At 46.8% G+C, this 26,074-nt stretch overlaps 1 protein-coding gene across 1 annotated transcript in view; it reads right to left on the bottom strand.

Annotated features, from left to right (window-relative positions):
* Positions 1 to 24,162, bottom strand: part of LOC116513300 (extracellular matrix protein FRAS1-like) — a 164,499-nt gene extending 140,337 nt beyond the window's left edge. The window contains exon 1 of the mRNA XM_032224318.1: positions 24,090 to 24,162. Within this exon, the coding sequence (XP_032080209.1) occupies positions 24,090 to 24,162 (73 nt within the window). The remainder of the gene's footprint in view (positions 1 to 24,089) is intronic.
* Positions 24,163 to 26,074: the final 1,912 nt, after the last annotated feature.

Raw genomic sequence — 26,074 nt, 5'->3', positions numbered from 1 at the left:
TTTCTGATGTTTAATAACACATTTTTCTTCAATGGCTTCATGGCAGCCGGAGCGACAGACATGGTAACACTACTACAGCATTAAAAAAAAACAGCAGGAGCTACTCAACGGGATTTGCTGATACAGAAAGGGGACGATTAGTCAGTCAGACGAGTGAATTAATATATGAAATGAAAAGGAATGGGGTTAAGATTTACCCATGCCTCTGTGGGAACATCCCCAGAAAGGTTCCACCACAAATGCGCGCACAACAAAAGCGCGCCTGACTAAACCGCGGTGACTAAAGCGCGGTGACAAAATGAGCGACGAATGAGCGACGAATTAGCCCTAAAGCACGCCGACAAAAGCGCGCCGACAGAAGCGCGCTGTAACGAAACCCTAAACCTAACCCTAAACCTAACCCTAAACCTAACCTAAACCTAATCGTAAACCTTACCTTAAAATAAATCGCGCTTCTGTCGGCGCGCTGTTGTCGGCGCGCTTTTGACATCGCGGTTTTAGCGCCACGGTGTTGTCGGCGCGCTTATGACGTTCGTGCTTTTGTCGGGTCACGCCCCAGAAGGTGCCCCCTCCAAGGGAAGGGAGAGTAGGGAAACTGCCATGCCTCAAGGTAAGTAAGGTTCTACATTTAGGCAAGAAAAACCAAATGCACAGGTACAGTATAGGTGAGGGGTTGGCAATCTTAAATACTCAAAGAGCCATTTGGACCCCTTTCCCACAGAAAAGAAAACACCAGGAGCCACAAAACTCTTCCCGTGCCTGACTATTTCCGGAGCGGCCACAAAACTAGCATATGCAGTCGAATTAAACATTCTGTTTTCTTCTGAAACTTTTACTTTTCTTGGATTTCATCCTGTTTGGCCTACCGGGGGTTGAAAAGCTCAAGAAATCACATTCCAGTGGGTGTCGCACATTGGCGGGTATAACGCATATTTTGAGCAACAGGGAGCCGCAGCAGAGGGATAAAAGGACCACATGCGGCTCCAGAGCCGCAGATTGCTTACCCGTAGTATAGGTTGCTCAATAGTAATGACTGTGAGAGGGATCTTGGAGTCCAAGTGGACAACCATTTAAATATGGCAGCAGCTGCCAAAAAAGCCAACACAGTTCTAGGCTGCATCAACAGAGGGATAGAATCAAGATCACGTGAAGTGTTAATACCACTGTCAGGCCTGCAGTTATATCCCGTTTAGGATCTTTGGCCTGCCACAGTCTCTCTTATTTCATTATGCTGTTTTATTAGTGTAGTAGTTGGGAGGGGGGAATAGAAAGGAGTAGAAATGTGGATTGTGTTGTCATTCTTTTCTAGAAGCCAAGGTCATCTTTTGTCTCCGCACCTCGGCACCTGACCGGAACCAGCTGGGTGGAGATGCCAGCGTGAAAGAAGAAGATTGGACCATGTGATGGATTTGTGGGTGTGGGGACAAGATCATGAACTTTCAACTGGGTGGGAATCCAATGTAACTTCCAGAATTGAGATTCCACAGTACGATGCCAACATATCTGTCTTATTAAATTGGAACTTTAAGGATAGCTCTGCCTTGGACTCTGATTTAATTCTGCATGATATTTGGAATGCTAACAACCACTTTATAAGGCCTTGGTAAGGCCACACTTGGAATACTGCATTCAGTTTTGCTCGCCACGATGTAGAAAAGATGTGGAGATTCTAGAAAGAGTGCAGAGAAGAACAACAAAGAGGATTAGAGGACTGGAGACTAAAACATATGAAGAACGGTTGCAGGAACTGGGTAGATCTAGTTTAATAGAAAGAAGGACTAGGGGAGACATGATAGCAGTGTGACAATATCTCAGGGGCTGCCACAAAGAAGAGGGAGTCAAACTATTCTCCAAGGCGCCTGAGTGTAGAACAAGAAGCAATGGGTGGAAACTAATCAAGGAGAGAAGCAACCTAGAACTGAAGAGAAATTTCCTGATAGTTAGAACAATTAATCAGTGGAACAAGTTGCCTCCAGAAGTTGTGAATGCTCCAACACTGGACGTTTTTAAGAAGATGTTGGATAGCCGTTTGTCTGAAGTGGTGTAGGGTTTCCTGCCTGAGCAGGGGGTTGGACTAGAAGACCTCCAAAGTCCCTTCCAACTCTGCTATTATATTCTAAGATGAAGGAGGCACCGAAGCAGCGTGGACAAAAAAAGCCAGGAATCTTGCCTTAAGCGAGGTAGGTAAGAAAGAAGTAATTCATTAAAGAAACAGAGGAGAAATGTCACATGGACTAGACAAAAGAAGTTGGCCCTGAGCCAATGAAAAACTCCTCCCCAATTCCCGTCATCAGCTAGCTAGACTTGTCAATCAACAAGGCAAGAGTAGCTGCCATTGTTGTCAATCAACAAAGCCAAGCTAACAAGAACCTTGGGGGATAAAAGGAGTCCTGAAGCCCACCCAACTCTTTGAATCATCTTTGGATCCAGACTTGGTGACTTTCTTCCTTTGGGCTACTCCCTGCCAACCTAGAGAAAGATATGAGTAAGTGTGGATGAGTGTGTGTAAGGCTGGGTACGAGAGAGAGAGAGAGAGAGAGAGAGAGAGAGAGAGAGACAGGGAGAGACAGAGAGAGAGAGAGAGAGAGAGGCAGAGACAGAAAGAAAAGCATAAGAATGAGACATAAAGAGAGAGAAAGGGAGGGAGAGAGGAAGACAGAGGGAGAAAGACAGAGTGTGAGAGTGAGACATAGAGAAAGAGAGAAAGAGAGATAGTGAGAAAGCATGAGAGTAAGACATAAAGAGAGAACGAGTGAGTGACAGAAAGAGAGAGTAAGAGGGAGAGAAAGAGAGTAAGTTAGCGAGAGAGAGTGAGAGAAAGAGGGTAAGTGGGAGGAAGAGTGAGAGAGAAAGAGAGTGAGAGAAAGAGAGAACGAGTGACAGAAAGAGAGAGTAAGAGTGAGAGAAAGAGAGTAAGTCAGTGAGAAAGAGTGAGAGAAAGAGGGTAAGTGGGAGGAAGAGTGAGAGAAAGAGAGTGAGAGAAAGAGAGAACGAGTGACAGAAAGAGAGAGTAAGAGGGAGAGAAAGAGAGTAAGTCAGCGAGAGATAGTGAGAGAAAGAGGGTACGTGGGAGAACGAGTGAGAGAGAAAGAGAGTGAGAGAAAGAGAGAACGAGTGCGAGAAAGAGAGCAAGAGAGAGAGAGAGAAAGAAAGAGCATGAGTGAGACATAAAGAGAGAAAAGAGAAAGAGAGATGATACATATATTGTAACCAGTAACGTTTTGCTATTAAAGGTAGTCCTCAACTTACAACAGTTTAGGTTGAAGGTGATTTAAGTGTGGATGCTTTCCAGGTCTGGGAGTGTCTGAATGACCCACAAGCCAAACTTGGGAGTGCATTTAACAGATGTATCCAGCTGTCCAAGAGGTGTTAAGAGTAGGGAGACTGACTGAGAGAGAACAGCCTTTTATCTATTGGGGGGGGGGGGTTAGTTTTTCATTTATTAATATCCGGAAGCCTCTTATGGACTTTTTGTGTAAAAATAAAAAAGTGAACTTGTGATTTATGGATTTGGTGATTTGACAGGATAGATTATATAAAGAAGAGCAATATGATGTAGCTTTAGACAGAGAGGTTAAAACATATTGTACTTATAACTGTTATGAGGAATATCAAAAGCCTCTATCTCACTCTATATATACTGTATCTATCATCTATCATCTATCTATCTATCTATCTATCTATCTATTTCTATCTATCTATTTCTATCTATTTCTATCATCTATATTTTTATCTCTATCTCTATTTCTTTCTATATCTATCTATCTATCTATTTCTATCTATCTATCCATATTTTTATCTATCTATCTCTATTTCTAGATCTATCTATCTATCTTTTCTATTTTTTCTTCAACTTTTTCTTTCTACGTTTTGCTTTTGCTTTTCTTTCTTTTTCCTTCCTTACTTCAGGTTGATTTGTGTTAGTTTTCATCTTTTTGTTTGAAAGTTTTAATAAATATTAGACTCAAAAGCAGAAACCCCTTCCCCCCCCCACTATCTCTCTCTTGAGATCATATCAGCTGATTTGAAATCAACAAAGGCTACATAGAGACACAAACCCCCAGAGAAATATTTTTCAGTTAAATGGTGAAAGACCAGATAGAAACGAACTCACCCTGGCTTTATGCCGTCCTCTTTAGCCATGTTTCCTAAGCCGTGGGCATGCATGCAAGCCGTGCGCGCGAGCAAAGCACATGCACTGAAGGTTGCATGCATGCGCAGAAGGCACATGCGCGCTCACAGTTTCGGTGCACAACGAACCGGTAGTAAAATTATGTGAAACCCACCTCTGCTTCATACCCAAACTAGTAATTCTGGATACAGATATTTGATATATAGCTTACTTATTATATTAAGCAAATTAATGGGTATTTAGTTCTCTGGGATCAAACTTATTTCCTTCTCCTTTTTTTTTGGAAAGGGATAAGAACGGCACGTTTCCAATCGACAGAAAACGTGCTGAGCCATTAATATGTATAAATAAAGCAGCTAGCATTGAAGACTGCCAATCCTTGTTCTCTCTTAATTATTCTAGGGAGAGTAACAACTCTTCCTGGGGTTTATCCAGGTCTTAATTGTGTGATAAGGTCCTTAACCACAGATCAAGACACAGCCAGACAGCCTCATCTAAGATTACAAGCAAACTTAGAAAAAGGTCACGGCATTTCAAAAACAGGGGGGGCTCAGACATGGTGAGCAAGCTTGGAACATTGGAGCTTGAAGCTTGGAGTATTGTGAATAACACTAAACTGAATGAAGTGGTTTTCCATTTGAGGGGGATCCTTGGTGTTCTTAGAGCTTGCTTGTTTTCTTGCAGAAGTTTCATTACCCAAACTAGGTAACATCATCAATATTAGAAGGGAGTGGGGTATGTGGGAGACAAGGAAGAGGAGGAGGGAGATGAAGGAGGATTGTGGGATCTGAACTTTTCAAGCGCGAAATAATAAACTGCAATGAACCCCAGTCCTCACCTCTCACAGCAATGAAATAATCATCAGCTCAGAGTAAAAAAATAAATTGTCTTCATAGAAATTCCCCCTTTGCAAAACCTGTTGAATAAAATTGAAAAGAGGCTTAAAGGTAAATGTTCCCCTCGTTCCCGACTCTAGGGGGCGGTGCTCACCTCCGTTTCAAAGCCGAAGAGCCAGCGCTGTCCGAAGACGTCTCCGTGGTCATGTGGGCCGAAGGCTCACGGAACGCTGATACCTTCCCACCAAAGGAGGTAGCTAACTGAACAACTGCAGTGATTCACTTAATAACGGTGGCAGGAAAGGTCGTAAAATGGAGCAAATCTCACTCAACAACTGTCCTGCTTAGCAACAGACACGTTGGGCTCAATTGTGGTCACAAGTCAAGGATTATCGGTAGACCATCTTCACTCTTCCTTACAGATGATCCTTCTTATTAGAACAAACTCCCACAGCTAGCATTGGGTTGCCAAGAATCATAGAGTTGGAAAAGACCATAGAGTTGGAAAAGACCATAGAGGTCCTCAAGGACCAAGTTCCAGAAAGGGTCTATTGCAAGACCCTATTTATTATAAGTAGTTCAAGATGGCAAACACACACACTTCCTCTTTCTTTTTTTTCCCCATAACCACAATCCTGTGAGGTGGATTTGGCTGAGAGAGGGGGAATGGCTCAAAGTCAGCCATGCAGCTTTCCTGGCTAAGGCAGTGCTAGAACTTACCATCTCCTGGCAATTGGCTCAAAATCTCCCAGCTGGCTTTAATGCCTAAGGCAGGATTAGAACTCACAATCTCCTGGTGATTGGGCCATAGTCACCTAGCCAACTTTCATACCTAAGGCAGTGCTAGAACTCAACTGTCTCCTGGTGATTGGTCCAGTTGCCCAGTCAGGTTTCCTGCCTAAGGCGGGACTAAAACTCACTGTCTCTTGGTGATTGGCCCAAAGTCACCCAGCCAGCTTTTATGCTTAAAACAGCACTAGAATTCACTGTCTCCTGGTGATTGGCCCAAAGCCACCCAGTCAGGTTTCCTGCCTAAGGCGGGACTAGAACTCACTGTCTCCTGGTGATTGGCCCAAAGTTACCCAGCCAGCTTTCATGCCTAAGACAGCACTAGAACTCATCTTCTCCTGGTGATTGGCCCAAAGTCACCAGGCAAACTTTCATGCCTAAGGGGGGGGGGGGGACTAGAACTCACTGTCTCCTGGCTTCTAACCTGGGGCCCTTATCACTAAACCAAACCTCCAAATACATTTTCCTGGGACATTCACAGACTACACAGAAAGAGGAAAGGATCGAGCTTATCCTAAGATCAGAAGACATCTACCATGCCTTCCCCAGCTAGGAAACTCTGATGGAAGAAGTCCACCTTGTGCAAATCCCGGATCCCAAACCCCCAAGCGCTAACAGCAACCAAGATCGCATCCTTCCTTCCACCACCCAAACCGGAATATCGCTTTCATCATCCTTACAATGCCATACAACAGACCTAGTACTATTAATCCCCATATTACAAGACACCAGTAGGAGGTTATGAATGTATGAATGAAGGCCGAGAGTAAAAGATCAGTACTGGCAGTCCTCCACTTATGACCACAATTGAGCCGAAAACGTATGTTGTTAAGTGAGGCAGGTGTTAAGTAAGCTTTGTCCCATTTTCACAACTTTTCTTCCTGCCGTTGTTAATTGAATCACGGCAGTCGATAAGTTTAGTAAACTGATCTTGCTCGTGAGAAGGTCCCGAAAGGAAGATCACGATCACGTGACCTTCGGCCATGGCGACGGTCATAAATACGAACCGGCTGCGAATTTCGACCAGGTGATCCCGGAGAGGCTGCAAAGGACTCTTTAACGGTGGAAAACGGTCGTATGTCCATTTTTTTCCCCCCACGCCGTCGTTCACTCTGAGCGTTCACGAAAGGAACGGCCGTTAAGTCGAGGAGTCTCCGTACTATTCCTGCCGCTCTCCAATACCTCGATTAGCCTTAAGCCAAAACTTTTTTTTAATGTTCTGAAGTTATTTGATTTGTAGGCTCATCGCTCCTCGCCAACATCCGGACTTCCCCAGGTCAGCCGAGCCAGACAATTCCTCGATCGAAGTGTTTCCGCGCAGTTAATTGGCATTCCTTCCTGTCTTTTATAAGCAAGTGGGGGGTTTTTCTCCCCTACACCCGGATGAATAATGAATGAAAACAAAAGGAAAGGAAGGGAGGAGGGGGGGATTAACCATGTCGCCTAACGCCCAGGAGAAGGAGGAGGAACAGAAAACTAATGCATACCTTTCCCCCCCCCCTCAAATACCACTCAAAAGTTCCAACTTTTCTCAAAAAGGCATTTTAGATAGGACAGTCATTTTTACAGGCTTAAATACACAGGATATTAAACAGGACCTTGAGACAGAGGGGCGGGGGGGGGGAACCCCTTATCTCGAAGCACAACGGTTGGCCCAATGGGCATTTTAATCCAAACCGGTGTTTCTGCCTTAAAAGATCTCCGGGATATCTAATATCTGGGGATTAAATGAACGGGGAGTTTAGGAGAATTAGTGATATCGGTTACACCGGTAGTGTTTTACTCCTGCTCTCTATCACCTCTCCTCTCCTGGAACTGTGGGAAAAGGCACACTTGCACGAGCGAAGGACTTGGGAGTCACATGGGGAGAGATGTAAAAAAAAGGGACTGGGAAGCACCAATTTTCAGCGAAGCCGCTTTAAAAGAAATATAATTTCTTCCCTCTTCCTTTGAGTCACTAAAAGCTGTGATTATATACCTTTGAACTTATTTCCTTTACAGGCGCCTTATTTGATACGATAAATTCTTAATTAAGAGTAATATATTACGGTGGCCTCGAACGTCGTTGGGTCTGCAGTACTTTTAGCAACGTCAGTTATAAATACAACTATAATTATAGGCAGTCCTCGACTTACGACCACCACTGGGGCCAGAACTTGAATCGATAGGCAAGGAGGACGTTAAGTGAGTCGCACACAATTTTACGATCTTTTTTTTCTTACCACGGTGATTTTAAGGGAATGGTGTGGTTGTTGAGTGAATCTGGCTTCTTCCCCAGTTGGTTTTCATTGTAGGAAGTTGCCCGAGTAGGTCGCAAATGGCGAACGCAGGATCCCACAGGAACTGTCATAAGTACTGTATTTTTCAGAGAATAAGACGCACCAAGGTTTTGAAGAGGCAAATTTAAAAAAAAAAGTTTTTGCACTCTGCAAACCTCCCAAAAACAGCCCATTTTTCACAAAAACGGCCCTTTTTCACAAAAACGGCCCTTTTTCACAAAAACGGCCCTTTTTCACAAAAATGGGCCTGTTTCCCCCCCCCCCCAAAAAAAGGCATGAATAGCCTTTAGGGGGCTTGCAGAGTGCTCCTGGGAAGTGTTCCCCCCCCCAAAAAAAAATGAGCAAAAAATGCCGTTTTTTGCAAAAACAGGCCCGTTTTTTGTCAAAAAATTGCATGCATAGCCTACAGGAGGCTTATAGAGTGCTCCTGGGGGCTGGGGGGGCAAAATTTAGCAAAAGTGGGTCCGTTTTTCATTCATTTCTGCCCTCCCCAGCCCCCAGGAGCTCTCTGAAAGCCTCCTAAAGGCTCTGCACGGCCATTTTGGTGAAGGAGGGGGGTTTTGGGGAGGCCAAAAATGCTGTATTCAGTGTATAAGACGCACCGAGATGTTCAGCCTCTTTTTTGAGGGAAATTTATTATTATTATTTATTTATTTATTTGTCTTGTATGCCGCCCACTCCCGGAGGACTCCGGGCAGCTCACAAAAGACAAGGGAAAGGGGGAAAACGAGACGAAGACAACATATTAAAACAAAACCAACATTCACAATTTCCGTGGAGGTAAATGCTTCTCAGCCCCACCCCCCTCCCCGAGCCTGCTGGAACAGCCAGGACTTGGTGGCTTTGCGGAAGGCTGGGAGGGTAGTAAGGGTAGTAAGGTGCGTCTTATACTCTGAAAAATACGGTACATGCCAGTTGTCAAGTAAGTGCCTGAATTTTGATCTTGAGACCGCACGGGCACTACGACAGTCGTTAACCGTGAGGACCAGTTGTAAGTCACTCTTTTTCAGTCCTGACAGTCATTAAACAAATGGCCGTAACTCGAGGATCACCTCTACTACTTCGACTCTCCAAAACGCAGGCCGCCATCTTCCAGGGGAATTTTTTTCTTCCTTTAGCTTAGGGTTGTAGGTATTGATTTGCAACTTTGGGGCAGAAAAAGAACATTTCCCGTTCTTTTCCTCCATCTGGGGCTCTTCGGAAGCTCTGGACTACAACTCCCATCATCCCCTAGCCAGCACAGCCGAAGAATTCCTGATTGATTCAAACGCCAGGGCCAGAACCACAGAATTACCGTATGCAAAGCACATTTATCATACCATTTTACAGACAGGAAACTGAGGCTGGGAGGCCTTAAGTGGCCAAGGCATCGCCATGACATTCTTAGTGTTGTGGCCTGTAAGTTGCCAGCCCAAATCGGAGGAGGAGGCAGCATGGGAATCAGGGTCAACCTGAGAGCTCCGAGGGGGAAGAGGGAATGGAGCTGGCAGAGAGAGAGAGACAGAGCCATCCATCAGCCCTCAGATGGAGAGTCAACAGCCCCCAGGTCTGGAGGTAGCTGATGAGGAAGAGGAGGAACAGCTGGGTCCAGTGCCTGACATGTGGATGCGCGGAAGGCAGAGGAGAGGAGAGCAGTGGAAATCTATGGGCTGGTCCTTGGGAAGAAAGAGCCACTGCTGTTAATGAAGCCCCACCCTAGCTCTGGGGATAAAAGGCAGGGGGCGGAGATGAATAGATGTGGCAGAGGAGAGGAGAGCAGTGGAAATCTATGGGCCGGTCCTTGGAACAGAAGAGCCACCACTGCTAGTGAAGCCCCACCCTAGCTCCGGGGATAAAAGGCAAGGGGCGGAGATGAATAGATGTGGCAGAGGAGAGGAGAGCAATGGAAATCCGTGGGCTGGTCCTTGGGACAGAAGAGCCACCGCTGCTAGAGAAGCCCCACCCTAGCTCTTGGGATAAAAGGCAGGGGGCGGAGATGAATAGATGTGGCAGAAGAGAGGAGAGCAGTGGAAATCTATGGGCCAGTCCTTGAAACAGAAGAGCCACTGCTGCTAGAGAAGCCCCACCCTAGCTCTGGGGATAAAAAGCAGGGGGCGGAGATGAACAGATGCGGCAGAGGAGAGGAGAGCAGTGGAAATCTATGGGCTGGTCCTTGGGACGAAAGAGCCACCGCTGCTAGCAAAGCCCCACCCTAGCTCTGGGGATAAAAGGCGGAGGGGGCGGAGATGAAAAGGTGTGGCAGAGAACTATTCCTCTCCCTGCCGGACAGACTTCTTAGCCTGCGGTGAGAGAGAAATGTTTTTACCGGGGCTGCCGGCACTCCTAATAAAGGAATCTTTGAGTTAATTTCAGAGGGCTTGTCATGTTTGGGGAGCTGGGTCAGAACACTTGAGGTTTCCAAAAATCCCACTTTTATTACAGAGATATAAATTTATTGATGCAATTTCCACGCTCCAAGAAGAACTGTGTTTTACTCCAAAAATAATTTCCATTAAGGAGAAAGAAAGAAAAAAAAAACAGCAGGAAAGAATCTTTTTACTGGCACCACCTAAAATAACTTTTCCAAGCATCAAAAGAACAGCTTCCTACAGGGGGGAACATCCTGGATCTTGTATAAGCCACCCCTCAGTTTTCCATCCCTTCCCTGCACATCTTCACTCTCTTATGAATGTAAGGACCATAACTGGTGCTTCCTAGCATTCCCATGCGCATGTGTGCAAAGTGCATATGTGCATGCCACACATGTGTGCAAAGTGCATGTGTGCACGCCACACGTGTGCAATGTTCATGTGTGCATGCCGTGCATGTGTGCAAAGTGCATGTATGAACCGCGTCCATGTGTGCAACAATACACCATGTGCATGTGTGCAAAGTGCATATGTGCATGCCACATGTGTGCAAAGTGCATGCATGCACACCACACATGTGTGCAAAGAGCATGTGTGCACGCTGTGCATGTGTGCAAATTGCATGCCTGCACACCACTCACGTGTGCAATGTGCATGCACGGAAGACCACACATGCGTGGAAGGTGCACGCACAATGCAAACACATGCTCACATTTGCAAACCTGTGGTAAACGTATGTGAATCCCGCCGCTGTATCAAACCAAATAAAATAACATTCTGAAAGGTGGTTTCACAACCAGAAACACTGATCCCCAAAGAACCAAGGCAGATCTTGGCAGTCCTCCCTTAGCGACTGCATCACAGAGCGACTGTTCGCCGTTGCAACAATGCAAAAGTAAATTTGGCGCCCAATCCCCGCATTTACGACCTTCGCCGGTCCATAAAGCAAACCAAAGCTGAAGTAAGATCGTAAGAACCGTCATGGTTAGCGACCAATTCGCTTTATAACGTAGTTGCTGGTCCCATTTGGGGTCACTCAACCAGAATTGTCCTTTCAGCTTTTAAAGCTGTCCAAAATGGCCTCAAAGCGGGAGGAATTCTGGGAGTTGAAGTCCATATAGCTTTAAGTTGTCAGGCTAGAAAAACACTGGTTTTTTCACGACGGAACACTTCAAACTCGCTGGTCTTAAACTCCCTAATTTCAAGAGAAAAATACCCCTTTCCACCACCACCACCCCTGCCCCAAGTTCTCTTCCACATACTTCTGGTCAGAGGTGGGTTTCACATAATTCAACAAACAGATCGCCGAATGCAGAACCGAAAATGGCGATTTCATGCGCGCGGCTTCCAGCACACAGGTAGCCACGGTGCGTAGAGCGGGCAAGGCACAGAAATCAGCTGTGCTGTGTGGGCAGAGTGAAGGAGCAAAACACTGATTTTCACATGTCTGAACACTTCAACTCGCTGGTCTTAAACTCCCTAATTTCAAGAGGAAGAGAAAACACCTCTTTCCAAGTTCTCTTCCACATAACTTCTGATGCAAATGCACCAGAGTTGGGTTACTCCTATACGGTTCGGCCGAGTACGTAGTAACTCAACTGGACACACGCCCAGACCAGTTCTATCAGAGGCGCCGTAGGGGCCACCATCTTGGGTTTTTTGCTTCTGCACATGTGCACATAGCATAACTTTATTTCTGCACATGTGCGCATAGCGAGCATCAAGCGCGTCCACGCCAAAGTGTGGCCCTGAGCAAGCCGGCAGTAAAAGAAGCTGGAATCCATCCTTGAAAATGAACTCTCTGATCTAAAGCAGGGGGGTCTCCCAATTTGGCAACTTTTAAGACTTGTGGACTTCAACTCCCAGAATCTGGGAGTTGAAGTCCGCAAGTCTTAAAAGTCTCCAAGTTTGGAGACTCCTAATCTAAAACATGGGGGCTGAATTAGAGGGGCACGTCACACCACCCCCAACCTTTACCTGTGCTTTGATGGCCAACACAAGACAACCAAACCCCACACACCCTGGAATATGACTGGTTGTAGCCCCAGGAAGCAGGTTTTGTGCATGGTGGCACGCCTAAGTTCCAGACAATCCCACTTCGATGACAAGCCCTTTTGAAGGGAGTCATCCATCTTCTTCCTCTCTGAACATAATCCAAGGTGAAGATGGGAAATAAGTTGGTTGCGCAGTAAAATCATCCGTAAGATTTATTGCACGCTGCCATAAATTATGCAAGGTTTCCAAGAATTAATCCTCATAGACCAAGTTTTTTTTTCTCTCTCTCTCTTCTCTGTCTCTCTCTGCCTGTCTCTCTCTGTCTCTCTTCTCTATCTTTCTGTCTCTGTCTCTCTCTCTCTACCTATGTCTCTCTCCTCTCTCTGTCTCTCTTTCTGTCTTTGTCTCTGTCTCCTCTCTCTCTGTCTATCTCTCTCTCTGCCTGTCTCTCTCTTCTCTCTATCTTTCTGTCTCTGCCTCTGTCTTTCTCTTTCTGTCTCTGCCTCTCTCTCTGCCTCTGCCTATGTCTCTCTCTTCTCTCTCTCCTCTCTCTCTCCTCTCTCTGTCTCTCTTCTCTGTCTCTCTCTGCCTCTCTCTCTGTCTCTCTCTGTCTCTCTTCTCTATCTTTCTGTCTCTGTCTCTCTCTCTTCTCTGTCTCTTTCTGTCTCTGTCTGTCTCCTCTCTCTGTCTGTCTCTCTCTCTCTGCCTGTCTCTCTTCTATCTTTCTGTCTCTGTCTCTCTCTCTTCTCTGTCTCTTTCTGTCTCTGTCTGTCTCCTCTCTCTGTCTGTCTCTCTCTCTCTGCCTGTCTCTCTTCTATCTTTCTGTCTCTGCCTCTGTCTTTCTCTTTCTGTCTCTGCCTCTCTCTCTCTGCCTCTGCCTATGTCTCTCTCTTCTCTCTCTGTCTCTCTCTCTCTGTCTCTCTTTCGTTCTGTCTCTCTCTGCCTCTGCCTATGTCTCTCTCTTCTCTCTTTCTGTCTCTGTCTCCATCTCTCTCTTTCTGTCTCTCTCTGTCTCTCTCTCTCTCCCTCTGCCTCTGTCTCTCTCTCTCTCTCTCTGCATGGATTGTGTCACTTCCAACTTCAGGAAACGAACCTCGCAGAGTATTGATGTTCAACAGCAAAAGGGATAAATTATAGAAATGCATAAGAAATTGTGGTGTGTTTTTCTTTTACAACAATCTACACCTGGGAAAAGGTGCCCTTACATTGATCAGCAACAGGATTAATCTATTCCAGATTTCTTTACAGGTAGTCCTCAACTTACAATAGTCCCATTTAGTGACCGTTTGAAGTCACAATAAGACAGAAAAAAAGCGACTTACGATCATTTTTCGGACTTTTATGACAGTGGCAGCATCCCCAGAGTCAGGTGATCAAAAGAAGGACACTCGTATTTATGACAGTTGGAGCACCCCAGGGCCAAGTGATCCCCCTTTGCAACTTTCTGACAAGCAAAGTCAATGGGGAAGCCAGGTTCACTTAACAACCGTATTACTGATTTAATAACGGCAGTGACTCACTTAACAAAGGGGGCCAGAAAAGTCGTAAACCAGTGAATTAAAGAGAAAAAGTGAATCTGACTTCTCCATTGCTTGAATTCTGATCACACAATCATGGGATTGCTGCAAAGGTCAGTGGCATTGTCATTTTCCAAAACTTTTCAACGAATGGTTGTAAGTCGAGGATTACCTGTAAAAGGCAGGCAGTCCCGGAGGAGTCAATACTGAATTCATTACCGAGCCAGCACTGTGTTTGACATTTTAATTTGGAAATCAGAAACAGGTAGCACAGAAAACTGTGACCTGACAAATGCGCACCCGACAACAGCGCGCCAACAAATCCGCAGCGATAAAACCGCGATGTCGACAGCGCACCCACAAAGGCGCGCCGACAAGAGCGCCGACAGAAGCGCGATTACGGTTAAGGTAAGGGTAAGGGTAAGGGTAAGGGTTAGGGTTAGGGTTAGGTTTATGGTTAGGGTTAGGTTTAGGGTTAGGTTTAGGGTTACCTTTAGGGTTAAGTTTACAGCGCGTTTCTGTCGGCGCGCTGTTGTCGGCGCGCTTCTGCGCTCATTCGTTGGCGCTATTTCAAACTCGCGGTTTTTTCCCCGCGGTTTCGCCGGCGCGCTTTTGTCGAGCGCGCATTTGTCGGTGAACCCAGAAAACAATTTTAAAGAGTTGCTTTTAACAATGCAGATATTAAACGCTGAACTTGTTAGCTTTGAGAGACAAATAATCGTCCACATTGGAAGAGAAACCTCCAAAAAGATTCGGGACAGGCCAGCGAACTTTGGATAAAGACCCCCTGATATGACAGGTTTGCTGTTTTCCACTACAACAACCATCAGTTTCCTCTGACAAAGTAATAGCAATCGGTTCACCAAAATGATATCCGCTCCTAAAGACAAGCTTTTGATTTTATGGAGACCATCTGGAAATTGATGCATTACACAAGACTTAGTAGTTTAGAAGCAGAGCTTCAAATGTTTTTTCATTTAAAGGTAAAGGTTCCCCTCGCACATACGTGCTAGTCGTTCCTGACTCTAGGGGGCGGTGCTCATCTCCGTTTCAAAGCCAAAGAGCCAGCCCTGTCCAAAGACGTCTCCGTGGTCATGCGGCCGGCACGATTCAACGCCGAAGGCGCACGGAACACTGTTATACCTTCACACCAAAGGTGGTTCCTATTTTTCTACTTGCATTTTTAAAACAGCTAAGATGGCAGAAGCTGGGACAAGTCACGGGAGCTCACTCCGTTACGCGGTGCTAGGGATTCGAACCGCCGGCCTTTCTGATCGACAAGCTCAGCGTCTTCGCCACGGAGCCACCTCTAAATTCAACTAGAAAGCCTGACTTGGTTATTAGCAAGTATGCCTAACCTGGATTAAGGAACGTGGATCGGTTGTATCGTAACTTCAGAAGACTTTTCGGCATCAGGCAGGATCTATCATCAGGCAAAAAAACCGTGACCCGACAAAAGCGCGAACGTCATAAGCGCGCCGACAACACCGCGGCACTAAAACCGCGATGTCAAAAGCGCGCCGACAACAGCGCGCCGATAACAGCGCGCTGACAGAAGCGTGATTTAATTTAAGGTAAGGTTTAGGTTAGGTTTAGGGTTAGGGTTAGGTTTAGGGTTAGGGTTAGGGTTAGGGTTAGGTTTAGGTTTAGGTTTAGGGTAAGGGTTAGGTTTAGGGTTAGGTTTAGGGTTAGGTTTAGGGTTACTTTACAGCGTGCTTCTGTCAGCGCGCTTTTGTCGGCGCGCTTTAGGGCTAATTCGTCGCTCATTCGTCGCACAGTTTTGTCACAGCGCTTTAGTCACCGCGGTTTAGTCAGGCGCGTTTTTGTTGTGCGCGCATTTGTGGTGGAACCAAAAAAACAACAACACCCGGGAGCTTCGAAAAAAGGGCAGCAAATTGTTAGTTGTATTAGGGACTTTGCCTATTCCAACGAGGAAAAGGGGACGCCAAAAACACTTGGCTGCAAGTGGAGTTGGAGCAGCTTACTCCAGCCCCGGGTTGCAATGTAATTGGCCAACTCTTGTTTAACCGGGGAAGATCTTAATTTATGTTCTCCTCCATTTGTGTGAAAGCAAGCCAGAGGAAGTCTACCGAAGATTCTCCGTCATTCAGGACACGGTTGTCCCAAAGGTGATTTTTTTTTTCAAGAGGCCACTGGACTTTCTGGATTTTTTTTTTTTCTTGGAAGATGTTTCGCTTCTCACCCAAGAAGGTTCTTCTGTTCTGATTCCCCATCATTCAAGTCAGAAAGTCTTGCCTCCTGAAAAAGCAACTTTGGGGCAAACCGTGACCTGGGCTGACTGACTGACTGAGAATCCCTACAGATGTTTAGCTCTACAATTTGGGGTGAAGACTCTTGGAATGATGGGGGAGTGGGAATGGATCTACAGAGTAAAAAATGGCAGAGGACAGGAACCATTTGCACCATTCAGGTGACCCTGAGGACAGAGATAAACCTCCAGGTGCTTCCACCACCTTCTAAAAGGATGCAAAGGACCAGCTGTCTGCAAGGAATATAAATCCTTCCATTCCTCACCACCCAGTCAGAGCTGAAGAAGCTCCTTGGAGGAGAAGTGAAATGTCTTCAGAAGAAAAGAAAAAAAACAAGAAAGTCCCGTTGCCTCCTGAAAAAGCAACTTTGGGGCAAACCATGACCTGGATGACTTGGGAATCTCTACGGACATTTAACTATGCAATTTGGGATGAAGACCCTTGGAATGAGGTGGGAGTAGGAATGGATTTCCAGAGGAAAAAAATGGCAGAGGGCAGGAATCATTTGCACCACTCAGGTGACCCTGAGGACAGAGATAAACCTCCAGGTGCTTCCACCACTCTCTCAAAGGATGCAAAGGACCAGCTGTCGGCAAGGAATATAAATCCTTCCCTTCCCCACCATCCAGTCAGAGCTGAGGAAGCTCCTTGGAGGAGAAGGGAAACGACTTCAAAGGGGGAAAACAGTCCAGTGGTGAGAAGTCGTCTTCAAAGGGGGAAAAAACAGTCCAGTGGTGAGAAGTCGAAAGTCAAGCCAACCTTGCTACTGGTCCCTACCCATCCCGCCCGCACATCCCAGATTTCACCTGATCCAGTGCTTCCCACAACAGGGGGGGTGGGGTTGATTTTTAACAGGGGGCAACCTGAACCTTGTTTAAACCAAGTTAATGACCTTTTAGGCTTCCTCCATGTGAGTAGAGTTCACTTTTGGATTAAAGTGAGAATTATGTTGAGGGGGGAGGAATCAGGGTTTTAGAGATGCTTAAGTGGGGCATGCCCCCCCCAAAAAAAGGTTGGGACCCCCTGACCTGGCCCATACTCAACCAGGTCCTCTGGTCCACCACACCTGAGCAGCACCTGGTCAGGGAGAGCCCCTCCCCCAGGTGCACACCTGGACCAGAGGTGGAAACTCCCCCCAAAGACCCTAAGTTTCTCCCAACCTTCCCCCCCCCCCAATTTCACCCACCCATCCACCCCAGACTTTCTGGCGCCAAGGATGATGGGGCCGGTGGTCCACTCACCTCCAGCTCCGCGGGGCAAGAGGACGAAGAGAGCCCAGGCGAGGAGGAGGAGGAGGAGCAGCACCCGCCGCCGCGGCTGCTGCGGGCGATCCATCGCCGAGCGGCCGACGGGGATCGGATGGAAGAGGAGAAGCCGGCGGGGTTTTCCCTCGGTTGCAAACTCGCGGCGGGGTCAGCATCAGAAAAAGCCCAGGCGATCGCTCGATCCCTCCCCGGGCAGGGAGATCGCAGGCGGCAAAGAGAAGCCGAGGAAGAGGAGGAGATCTCCTTTCGGGATCCCGCAGGAATCCTGGCTTGTTGGCTGCGGACGAGGAGAGAGGCAAGTCCCGGCTTGGGCAGCGAAGAGCGAGCGCCAAGCAGCGGCCGGTGTTTCCCCCCCACCTCCTCCCTCCCCGCTTCTTTTGCGCCAAGCGCGGCGGGCTTCTCCAAGCGGGCGCCCGGCGCAACTTCTCCTCCGCCCTGCTTAAGTTGCCCCCCCCCTCCCCGGGCGGAGAGACCACTCCCACCCCCCAACCTCTCCGCTCGCCGATCTTGGAAGATCTCCCCTCCCTGCCGGATCCCGCGTTTTGACGTCGCCCGCCGGCCACCCACCGAGGCTGCGGCGGATCTGCCCACCGGCGCCCCCGCGGGCGAGGCTGCCTTGGCTCTCGCTCGCTCTCTCCGGGCGGCCGCAGCTCGGGCAAGGCTCCAGATGGGAGAAACGGGGAGGGGGATTTTTTTTGGGGGGGGGGACATCGACACACACACACACACACCCCGCCGACCCTTCCCCACCCTTCCCAAGCAAGAGTCCCGGGGAAACTTTGCAGCGGGGTCATCCCGGCAGCGAGCCAAAGACCCCCACCCCCCCGCCTTCCCCACCTTTTTTTCCCAGTGCGGGATCCGAGCCGCCCCCCCCCCAAAAGGCGAGAAACTCGAGTGGGTTAAAAAGGAAAAAAAAAAAAGGCAGATCGGCGAAGCTTTTATTTCTTCCCACGCGTGGCCGCAGTCTTTCCCCCGTCACCCCCCCCAACCTCTTCTGCCCTGGCTTTGTGTGCATGCAAGCATGGTGTGTGTGTGTGTGTGTTTTGCACGCTTCCCTTCTCCCCGCTCGCTCCCCCCTATCCCCCCCTTTAGCACAAGTGAGCCGTGCAAGACTCGGGGGACGGGGGCGCTCGCTCTCTCTCTGCAAATCCTTATCCCGGGAAGCGGCCGTGGCGGCGAGGGGGGGGGGGGGGGGCAGGAGGTTGCAGGCTTGGGATTTTTGCAACCGGGTGGAGGAAGGGGAGGGGGGAGAATTTGGCGCCCAAAGCGACCGGGGAAGGAATTGTGCAAGAGGGGGGGGTTAATTAATTAATCAATTAATAGCTAATAAATAGATACTACATGAATCATAAATTAATAAATAGAGACTAAGTAAATAATTATTAGATACTAAATAAATATATAATAAATAGAGACTAAGTAATTATTAGATACTAAATAAATATATAATAGAGACTACGTAATTATTAGATACTAAATAAATATATATTAAATAGATACTAAATAAATAATAAAGTAATAAGTCAATGGAGACTAAATAATTATTAGATACTAAATAAATATATATTAAATAGATACTAAATAAATACTAAAGTAATAAGTTAATGGAGACTAAGTAAATAATTATTAGATACTAAATAAATACATAACAGATACTAAATAAATACTAAAGTAATAAGTCAATGGAGACTAAGTAAATAATTATTAGATACTAAATAAACACATAATAGATACTAAATAAATACCAAAGTAATAAGTCAATAGACTAAATAAATAATAATTAGAGACTAAATAAATACATAATAAATAAATAATAACTCAATAAATAGTAAAGTAATAAGTCAATTGATACTACATAATTATTAGATACCCAATAAATAATGGATAATAAAGTGATACTAAAATATGATACATAAATGATAAGTAATAAATATAATAATAAATAAACATAATAACAATAAATGCTCCCCTCCTTAAGCCAAACAATTGCTCACTTGCTTCTCTGCAACCCCCCCTCCCTTAACTCAAATCTGTGTGTCTGTGTGTGTGTGTGTGTGTGTGTGTGTTTAAAGCAAGCTCCGACTCCCATCCCGCAGGCGGACACACGGTGAGAAAACGGCAGATCCAGGCAAGGAGGGAGGGGAGGGGGCGGTGGAGGGGGTGGGCAATGGGGAGGGGGGGGTTTCGCGATCGTGCCCGGCTGGCTTCTAAGATTCCCGGGGAGTCACGTGGGGAAAGAGCGCGCGAGCGGGACGTGCAACCCGATCCTCTTTTATATACATATATATTAATCTTGCGTGGTGGTGCAAAGGAGTTGGTGGGCGCGAGATCGGGTGGGATTTGGGCTCCCGGAGAGAAGGGACGCCCACCCTGCAGGCACCCTGGAAGCTGGCTATGATTCCCTCCTCGCCCCCCAATTAAAACTAGCCTTGCTTGCAGAGTCCCCCCCCCCCTTCCTCCAAACTACGAAAGATCGTCAGAAAAAGAATATATTCTATGTGTTTTTATCACGCGTGTACAACGCAGGACCAGCTCCAGAAGGTTTCTCCAACTGGGGCTACCCAAATCTGTTGGCTTTCAGAGCCTGCGATCCCTGAATTGACACAGTTTTGCAGGTAAGACAGCCGACCATTCCCAGAATAGACAAAAGAGTTGTGAAGGGACCCTTGGAGATCTTCTAGTCCAACCCCCCCTGTTCAAGGGGGAAATCCTCCTATATAGCATTTCAGAAAACTGGCTGTCTGGTGTATTCGATTAAAAGGAAGCCGCAGGTCAAACCTTCCAAGGGTATTGCCATCGACTGACTTGTTTAGTGACTGCTTCGTTTACTGACCTTTTGGGGGGGGCAGCGATGAAAAAGTAACTTTGATACCAATCTTCATATTGACAGCCTTCAAGGATGGTAGAGTGAGTCTTTGTACAGGTAGTCCTCAACTTATAACAGTTTGTTTAGTGACCCTTTGAGGTTACAATGGCATTGAAACAAAGGGACTTATGGCCATTTTTCACACTTACGACCGTTGCAGCATCCCCAGGACAAGAGGATCAAAATTCAGAGGCTTGGCAACTGAACTAACATTTATAACAATTGCTGGGCTCATGGGATCACCTTTTGCCACCTTCTGATAAGCAAAGTCAATGGGGGAAGCCAAGTTCACTTAACAACCATGTTAGTAATTTAACAACTGCAGTGATTCACTTAACGACGGTGGTGGGAAAGGTTGTAAAATGGGGCAAAATTAACAAATGTTTCACTTAGCAACAAAATTGTGTTGTCGCCAGTTAAGAACCTACCTTTATGTGGTGCTATTACTACTACTACTACTACTACTACTACTACTACTGGTTACTTAGGAATCCCCTATGTAGGAAAATGGAAGAGGGGGCTAATAGATTTTTAATTTTATTCATCTATTGGTATACCACCTTTAATGGGATGCAGTGGCTCAGTGGCTTAAGACGCTGAGCTTGTCGATCAGAAAGGTCGGCGGTTCGAATCCCTAGCGCCACATAACGGAGTGAGCTCCCGTGACTTGTACCAGCTTCTTCTCCAACCTAGCAGTTCGAAAGCAGCTAAAAGTGCAAGTAGAAAAAAAGGAACCACCTTGGGTGGGAAGCAGTGGTGGGTTTCAAAAAATTTTTGAACCTACTCTGTGGGTGTGGCCTCCTTTGTGGGAGTGGCTTGCCAGCCATGTGACCTGATGGGAGTGGCTTGCCGGCCATGTGTTCTCGCTCTCGCTCTCTTTCCCTCTCTCTCCCTTTTGTCTCTCTGTCCCTTTTTCCTTTTTTTTTCATCTCTCTCATTTTTTCTTTCTTTTTTCTTTATTTCTTTCTTCCTTTCTCTTTCTCTGTGTGAGTCTGTCTGTCTCTGTGTGTGTGTGTCAGTGGTGGGTTTCAAAAAAATTTGGAACCTCTTCTGTAGGTGTGGCCTGCTTTCTGGTGGAACCTCTTCTAACCGGTTCGGTAGATTTGACGAACCGGTTCTACCGAACTGGTAGGAACCCACCTCTGGTGGGAAGGTAACAGCGTCCCGTGCGCCTTTTGGCCTGCCTCAACAAAAAAGATTTGCCACCATTGATCTAGGCCAGTGGTTCCCAAACTTGGCAACTTTAAGACTTGTGGACTTCAACTCCCAGAATTCTCCAGCTGGCTGGAGAATTCTGGGAGTTGAAGTCCACAAGTCTTAAAGTTGCCAAGTTTGGGAACCACTGATCTAGGCTATTGTTGACCAACTGTTCTCCAACCTACCCGGGGAAGCTACACCTAATCCACCCTGTCTGAGATCCCCCTTCGTGATATTCTTGATCCAGAAGCGCCATGACTTGGAGAGCATTCCGTCTTTCTAAGAAGAATCAATCCAGACGCCTTCAGAAAATCTGGTGTTAGCCAGCCTCTTCATTCATGAACAATCTCTGTTGAGGTGGAGGCCTCCCCCGGTGCTATGGCAACAGAAGTAATAATTAACTTTAGGAGCCTCTTAGCTCTTGAACTTTCAAGGTAAACGGCGGGCTTAGGCCCCCAGCCCCTTTGATTCTGCCTTCCTTACAGATGTTTGCTGATGTGAGCCCCCCCCCTCCCCGAGGCAGAGAATTAGACCCACCCAGCGAGTTCTCTTAAAGGTGAGCTTTGTTTTCCATCTCCATTTAACTAAAACGGATTAATGATTTTCCCCCTTGCCTCTATGGGGTTTTAATAATTTTTTTTTTCATGCTCTCTTTCTATATACTCGGCTTACGTTTTTAATATTTAGAGCATGGTCATTAACTCTCCGGGGAAAATCCAGAAGCAGAAAGTTCATTTTTATTTATTTATTTTGCTTCGTAGACATGTGAGCGCTAAAGCCAGTGAAAAGAGAATCAACGTCGCGGGGCCATAATGATGTCCCCAGAGCTGCTTCCCTGCCGCTTAATAGAAAATAAATGTCTCAGCCAACCCCGGGCATCTGTTATCAAGGTGCTGATTCCTAGGCCAGCTTGAGCTCTTAAGATCCACTTCCAATCGAGGGAGAAGAAACGGCGGGTGAAGGGTTGGGTGCGCGGTGCAGATCCAGGGATCTGACGTCTCTCGACGGGAAGCGGGAGAATGCACTGAAAGGTTTACTCTCCACCAGGAGCGGTTCATGCCACCAGTAGCTCTGCCACGTTTCGGAGGAACCCCCTGGCACGATGATGTCTTAAGAACACGGTCCCATCTGGCATCATGCCTTTCCCCCGGCTCTCCACTGCTGTGCCACTTTTCTATCTTGCCATGAAGTTTATTTTTTTTATTTTTTTTGGCAAACACAAGACTTTTTCTTTATTTTTGGTTACAAATTTTAAATTCTTTTGGCAAAGGGAAGTGTTGTCCGGGGTTGTTCCCTTTTTAAATTCTCTCATATACATACTGTATTTTTCAGAGTATAGGATGCACCAAGATTTTGAAGAGGCAAATTTAAAAAAAAACGTTTTTGCACTCTGCAGACCTCCCAAAAACAGCCCATTATTTATTTATTTTTTGCAAAAATGGGCCCATTTTTTTTTTGTCCCCCAAAAAAGGGCATGCATAGACTTGTTGAAAGAAATGTCTTCCTGGGTTCAGCTCCAAGTGGGGAAAAAGAGACTGGAGACATGGAGGCTGCTTGGAAAGATGGTTTATTGTTGGACAGGGCCACGTGGCTTGAGCCCTGAACAGAAAAGGTGATCACATGTTTCAATGTAGGTGAAGAAGAAGAGAAGGACTGAGGGAGGGACTTGCTAGGCTTTTATACCCTGTTTAGTCCCACCTCTCTGTTTCCTGTTCCTGTGTAAGAAATGTATTCTGACTGGTTGTCAGACTCCCATGGTGCCATGCAGGGGGCTACTCTCCAGGCTGTGATGAGTTCTCAGTTGCCTTGTGGTCAGTTGAGTAATATCCCTTCCCTCTACAGCTGCAGTGAGGAGAAGTCTTTATTATGTAAAGTGGGCTAGCCTGGCCATCTTAATGGCCCATTAGCTGGGGGTGGGCAGAAAGCTATAGGCAACTATTCTGTCTTTTGAAACATGTTTCTTTTCACATCCAGAGAAATATTCTGCCTTTTCAATATTTCCTAGGATATTTCATTTTTCTGGGAGAAAAATTCAAGTGGCCTCAATGACTCCCAGAAACCTAACGACTGGTCTTCAGAACTGGAGAAGCTTCTGCTCTGACCGAGGCTTCCGGAGAGCATGAAGCAAACTCCTGGTCCTGACAAAAACCCCTTTTATTAATTGACTGTGAATTCTGCTCCTTCATATCCAGCAAAGTCTTTCAAGGGAGGATTTACAGTCACAGACCTTATCTGGCTTGGAGAGCTGCCAGGCCGAGATCTGCAAAACTTGGCAAGGAGTCTTGGAGAGTCATGAACCAATGAAGCGAACTAATGGTCTCCTGCAAACTCCACTCCCCTTTCACTCCTCTGTTATTCCCTATGGGAGGGGCCATTCACCGTCCACCTGTGGCCTTACTCCCAAGTCAACCTCTGTTCTTTAGTTGTTCCCTTCGTCTCACAGCTCTGTGCATGCGCACATCGGGAACAGGCTCCAGCTCAGTGGTGGGTTCCGGATCCCGGTGCAACCAGTATGGTGCAACGGGGCCCAGCATCCACCACATGAATGTGCGCAGCAAGCATGCGCACACATGCAGCACCCGCATGCGTCCTTACCTCCTATGATGCTCCGCGACGCCTCCGCAGCAGCTCGGCAGAGTGTCACACAGGCACCGTACACTCCGTGCATGTACGCGGAAGTGCCGAAGAGCTCAAATACAGATAAGAACAGCAGGCGGGTGGGTCCTCCGGAGCACCGTACCGGAATGGTACCCGGTACTCCCAGCAGGCACCGGTACACACGTACCGGAGCGTACCACCTGCAACCCACCACTCTTCCAGCTGTTCATCTGCCTCACTGATGTCTGACTCCGAAGGCAGCTGACAGCCCTGGCCCCCTCTCTGCCTCCAACACAGAGCCCTCATTAGAGCCTTCCCCAGACTCCAGGACTGGACCAGGTTCCTCCCCAACCTCCTCACTGTCCGAATCTGCCGCCAGCTCCATTGGCCACTGGCAGGCCACAACAGCTTCTTGGATGAGAAGCGAAATGTCTTCAAGGAAGAAGTAAACCAAGGAAGCCCAGTTGCCTTTTGAAAAAGCAACTTGGGGACAACCATGACCTGGATGATTGAGAACCTCCATAGCAGAGGTGGGTTCCTACCAGTTCGCACCTATTCGGTAGAACCGGTTGGTCAAATCTACCGAACCGGTTAGAAGAGGTTCCACCAGTGGACCCGGAAAGCAGGCCACACCTACAGAAGAGCTTCCAAAATTTTTTGAAACCCACCACTGGTCCTTGGATATGATTATTCTACACTATCATGCTCCTATTTATAAAACTCAGTGCCTCTGTGAAAGGTAAGGATGACTACTGCGTTTGTGGTGCAATCAGAACATTGCGTGTGTTGAAGTTGTTTTAACGCAAACCAAAGATGCCTTTTAAAAAACAAGTTTGCATCATATTCTTATCCATGCCAGTGCTGTGTGTGAGGTAATTTAAGGTGGTTCTGGCAAGTGTCGTCGGCATCTTCATATCCGGTCACATGGGTGGCAAGCCACTCCCATCCGGTCACATGGGTGCCAAACCACTCCCACAAAGGAGGCCACACCCACAGAGTAGATTCGAACAATTTTTGAAACCCACCACTGCTCCATAGACATGACAAATCAAAAACATTTATGGCTCCAAGTTGGCAGGAAGGAACTCAACAATATTCCCAACAATATTTGCCAGCGGTGGACGCATTTAGTCCAATTTATCTAGAGGGCCACCACCACCCCCTTTCGGAAAGGTGCTAATTGGGAACCAATCTGCAAAATTAGTGTAGTGATGAATCCAAATGGCAATTTACATGATGAGTTGAGATGCTTTGAACCAGCCATTACTCATTAGCAAGCGGCGGGGAGGGTTTCACTGCAGGAAGATAAGAGACAAGGGGAATAAAGAGCTGTCCCCGTTTTTTTATATGCAAAAAAAAAAAAAAATTAAGGATAATTAGTCCTTGGCGTGCAAAGAAGGGTATAAGACCAATTATGAGGAAAGCGTGGTTCAAGATAGATTCCCTTTCTTTATGGGAGTAAATCAAAAGCTTGTTGAAAAGCTTGAGTCATTAAAGGGAGTTCAATAAAAGGTGACAACTTTTCTTATGGTTGGGATGTTCCCACGTGGGGGGGGGCAGCCGCACTTTCTCTGATTCATTTCATTCACTTTCTCTCATTTTGCAGTATCCTTCCCCTGGAGTGGGGTGGGAATTTACAGTATCCTTCCCACTGGAGTGGGGTGGAAATGGAGATTTTACAGTATCCTTCCCCCTGGAATGTGGAGGGAATGGAGATTTTACAGTATCCTTCCCCCTGGAGTGGGGTGAGAATGAAGATTTTACTGTATCCTTCCCCCTGGAGTGGGGTGAGAATGAAGATTTTACTGTATCCTTCCCCCTGTAGTGGGGTGGGAATGGAGATTTTACAGTATCCTTCCCCCTGGAGTGGGGTGAGAATGGAGATTTTACAGTATCCTTCCCCCTGGAGTGGGGAGGAAATGGAAATTTTACAGTATCCTTCCTCCTGGAGTGGGGTGAGAATGAAGATTTTACTGTATCCT

Source organism: Thamnophis elegans, chromosome 9, assembly GCF_009769535.1.
Source record: "Thamnophis elegans isolate rThaEle1 chromosome 9, rThaEle1.pri, whole genome shotgun sequence".
In the NCBI taxonomy this organism is placed as follows: Eukaryota; Metazoa; Chordata; class Lepidosauria; order Squamata; family Colubridae; genus Thamnophis; species Thamnophis elegans.
The sequence above is the reverse complement of the archived record's forward strand: the minus strand, read 5'-3'. Positions and strand labels throughout refer to the sequence as shown.